General features: G+C 33.0%; 1 protein-coding gene across 1 annotated transcript; it reads left to right on the forward strand.

The window, feature by feature from the left end:
- The first annotated feature begins 2252 nt into the window (after positions 1-2252).
- LOC143082269 (C-type mannose receptor 2-like) lies at positions 2253-3734 on the forward strand. Its single transcript, XM_076257869.1, has one exon. It carries the CDS (start codon positions 2442-2444, stop codon positions 3558-3560), a length of 1119 nt encoding a protein of 372 aa, XP_076113984.1. The 5' UTR covers positions 2253-2441; the 3' UTR covers positions 3561-3734.
- The last annotated feature ends 514 nt before the right edge of the window (positions 3735-4248 follow it).

The following is a 4248-nucleotide window of genomic DNA, read 5'->3' on the forward strand; positions in this document are numbered from 1 at the left end:
TCAAATTGAAATTAAGTTAAGGTTTCCCTCATCTTATCCCAGAACACGACGTTCCCTTTTTCGTCATTTGGATATTCTATATACGATTGTCTTTGTACTATTTCTAACATCACTAATGGTAGCTCCCTTGATGTAATGTGTTCATGCAAGACTAGAAACAAAATGTTTTCTCCTCCCCTAGAATAAATACTTTCCATTCTGGCCATATTGAATTCAAACATACAGTAATTAGAATCTAGAAATGCCCTGGTGATTATACAAATAGTTCTCTTGCTATCATGTATAGCATTCGTTATATTCAGCGTTATATCCTCACCAGGTATAAAGTCTCGCTGATGAATGCATAGTTTTTTGTTCCCAGTTTCTTCTAGATTCGGAATGCATTCATTGATAATGAAATTCTGTTCTCTGTCGGCATACGAAATAAATGCGTCATACAAATATATTTTATTGTTCTCTGCAAGTTTCAATTTTGTGTATTTACCTTTCGTTATATAATAAATATAACGTATTTTCCATCTATATCTATAAACTAACCCAGCAATAACAGTTATGACCTAAGGCTATTCCTATAGTTACAACGATTATTATTACTATGTGTCTGCATTCCTTTTCCATTTGTCAAATTGTTTCGCCTAGATTATCGAGTAGAATCGATGTACCATTTTCAAATTTGCAATTATATGCATTACTATTATTGAAATGATTATGGTTGTTCAACATCCATCGTAAAAAGTGAGTAGATGAACAACCACATCGCAAAACGTTGGATCCTAAATCTATTCGTAAACCTGATACTTCAAACATGTTGGTAAAGTGTCCATAATGTCTTGACTTAATGTTCCGATAAAGATATTTGATAAATCTAGTTGTTTCAAAGCTTTCATGTTCGAAACGTCGAAATCTATATTGTGTTGATAGTTATCAAAGATACCAGGATTATAATTTAGTACGCCAGACGCGCGTTTCGTCTACATAAGACTCATCAGTGACGCTCAGATCAAAATAGTTAAAAAGCCAAACAAGTACAAAGTTGAAGAGCATTGAGGATCAAAAATTACAAAATTGTTGTGCCAAACACGACTAAGGTAATCTTTTCTTAGGTTAAGAACATTCTTAGTTTTTCGCGAAAAATTCAATGTTTTGTAACAGGAAATTTATAAAAATGACCATATAATTGACATGCATGTCACCACCGAAGTGTTGACTACTGGGCTGGTGATACCCTCGGGGACGAAATGTCCACCAGCAGTGGCATCATCCCAGTGGTGTAAATTGGCATGAGTAAAGTTTTATCCTGTCCAGTTCTATGGAAAAAATCGCATAACATTACATTGCATATAAGAAAATAACCATCACTCGAAGATTACCAATCACATTTCACCCCTTATTTAATCTGTGTACAAGGTTTAGTAACCATGTAGCCTCAAGTTTACAAAATATTCTATAGAAATCCTAAACAAAAAATTAATGGTGCTTTGAAATACCCAAGACATATGTTTATGACTCAGAAAATGTTTTACTGCAATAAAATTTAGGATTAATTACCTAGCTACAACTGTCAAATTCAAGGGAATATTTTTTCGACCTATTTTCGTATACAACCGGATGTTACGTACCATGATTTGGTGGTACTACACCTAAAATCGATTGAAAAAGAGAAGTCGTTTGTTGATTAATAATGTCTTTTCATCAGTGCAAATGACGGTTGGAAACGGAAAGTCAAAAGAATACGGTCAGTAATGAGAGATAAAAAGCTTCGAAAAATGACTCGGTCATAACGATTTGCCGAATATTATCTGTTTTAAATACGTTTGTCACGTATTAAGTATCAGTATTTTGTCAACATTGAACTAACAAGGTAACAAAATCACAAATTTTCAATCAACATAAAGACATCATTTTTAGTTTCAATTTTGTTAGACTTGGTAAATATTTAACATAGCAATCTATTCAACTTCCGTATCAGTGTATTTTTGCAACCTATGCCTGCGTTCTCGAGTTACATCATGTTTTTCAAGATGCAACTTTTCTTGAAGCTGAGAACAATGCCTGATATAATTATTTTTACTAATTCTTCACAATAATCATCTGAAATTTTGCCAAGTTTGCTTTTGTTTTTTTAATTAACTGCCTATAACACCCATGGTGCTTAATTGTTTGATTCATTTCTTCCCTGTCTCGTATGTCATGTATGTGTATAAATACGTCTCTTTTTATTTATAAATTTATAACATAAACATATAGGACAAACAAATGTATTTCATACAAAGTATCACTTTTAATTTACATCTTCTTCTCAGTAATCTATAATCACGGAAATCTTCTTTATCTTTGTACATCATATGAAGGACAGGATTCAAACGTTTGCTCAAAATTGTATTTAAGGTATACCTATCATAATGACTTTAACGTAATATAATCCCGATGAAACGTATACAATGTGTGATACTAGCAGTATGGATCAGCATATTTATCTAGATTTTGACAGAAAACCCGACATTAAGAAAAGTAACCGTCCATTTCTGAAACATTCTGCAAAAAGAATTGCACTATGCATTTTGACCATTTTCACAACAGCTGTGTTTTCATCAGGACTTACGTTCGCTGTTCTGTATTTTAATGGTAATTATGATTCGGAGGGAAAACATCGTTTTTCTGTGGTTAACAGAAACGAATCATACGGAAACAGTGAACATGACATTCTTGGAAATAAAAACTGTACACAGGCTTATGATAGAACGCTTTCAAACTTGAATTTCCGTGTAAAATCCGTAGGAACAAGTTGTCCTATCCCGTGGTATAAGTATGGAAATGCTTGTTATCTAATTTTTCACGAAAAGATAACATGGTTTCAAGCAAGAGATGTCTGCCGAGGTCTTGGATCTGATCTGATAAGTTTCCATAGTAAAACTGAAATTGATAAATTTCTGAAAAAACGATTAAAAGCCGAGCCGTATTGGATAGGATTAAACGAACTTGATCATAAAGGTACATTTAAATGGAGCGATGGGACTCCGCTGGATTATACAAATTGGAACTTGAATGAACCAAACCATTGGAACAACTTTGAACATTGTGTTGAAATGGAGCACTTCACTCACAGAAAATGGAATGATGGTAATTGCTATATTTCACAAAGTTTTATTTGTAAATTGAGTCTTACTGACAAATGTGGGAACGGCAGTTGGTATCTTCACAATGGATCGTGTTACCTGTTTAGTCCGTCTAATGACACGAAGTTGTCATGGGCTGCCGCTCGTGAATTATGTTTACAAAAGGGTGCAGATTTAATCAGCATTGGTTCGGATAATGAATTTTCATTTGTTCTGAGTCAAGCTTTTCGATTATCTACGTCACACAAATGGATAGGTCTAAATAATTCGACGTTGATCGGCGAATATGAATGGCTTGATGGAACTGTTTCGAAAAATCTAACATGGGCTAAAGGAGAACCAAACAATGATCAACATTATTGTGTCTACTTTGGAAGACTTGGTAATATTTATGATGCAGACTGTGAAACAATGATTGGGTATATTTGTGAGAAAGTTTTGTGAGTTTCAGTTTATGAATTCGTTAAGAGATTCGGTAGCTTAGAAAATGCAAAATTGAGTGAACACTCATTGACGGCTAATAACTTGGAAAGTAAGATGCGTGATTCATGAAAATTACATAACTATTTTGAATCTTGTAAATTCTGACATTTTTGTATTTATCTTTTTTGCGTTTAATGTTAAAGGGATAATTCGCGAATTTTTACTTTTCAGCTAATTATGTCCATAATACCATAACAAACATATTCACCAAGTTTTATCTGGATATGAACAGCAATAAAGGAGAAAATTAAGAATTAATAATTTTATGTCTTTAAGCATGCCGGGAGTGGAAATAATCTCATTTTAAATCTTAATCGTTAATCATCTTATAACGCTATTTAAAGCGCATAGACGACGTTTGGTGTAGCTATTAACCAACTAATAATTAAGATGGAACAGCGCTCAGCTTGAAAGTAGAATGTACGATTTATATTTTAATATTTTCTGAAATGATTATAGTGATACAAGTAAATCATATAAAATATTTTTTTATGATTTTTCTTTTCCGACGGATGTTTTGAACTAACACGTATAACTGGTAGTGTTTTAAACATGCATGTTTGTACTTTTTACCTTTTACATCAGGCTAGTAAATATGTGCTGCTAGTACATTTGTAGTGTGTAAATACGGCCCCGCAAATACAATGTG

This window comes from Mytilus galloprovincialis, chromosome 7 (assembly GCF_965363235.1).
Source record: "Mytilus galloprovincialis chromosome 7, xbMytGall1.hap1.1, whole genome shotgun sequence".
Lineage (NCBI taxonomy): Eukaryota > Metazoa > Mollusca > Bivalvia > Mytilida > Mytilidae > Mytilus > Mytilus galloprovincialis.

Excerpts from the sequence above, each read along its gene's own strand:
- LOC143082269 (XM_076257869.1), top strand. The coding sequence starts at position 2,442 with ATGTGTGATACTAGCAGTATGGATCAGCATATTTATCTAGATTTTGAC.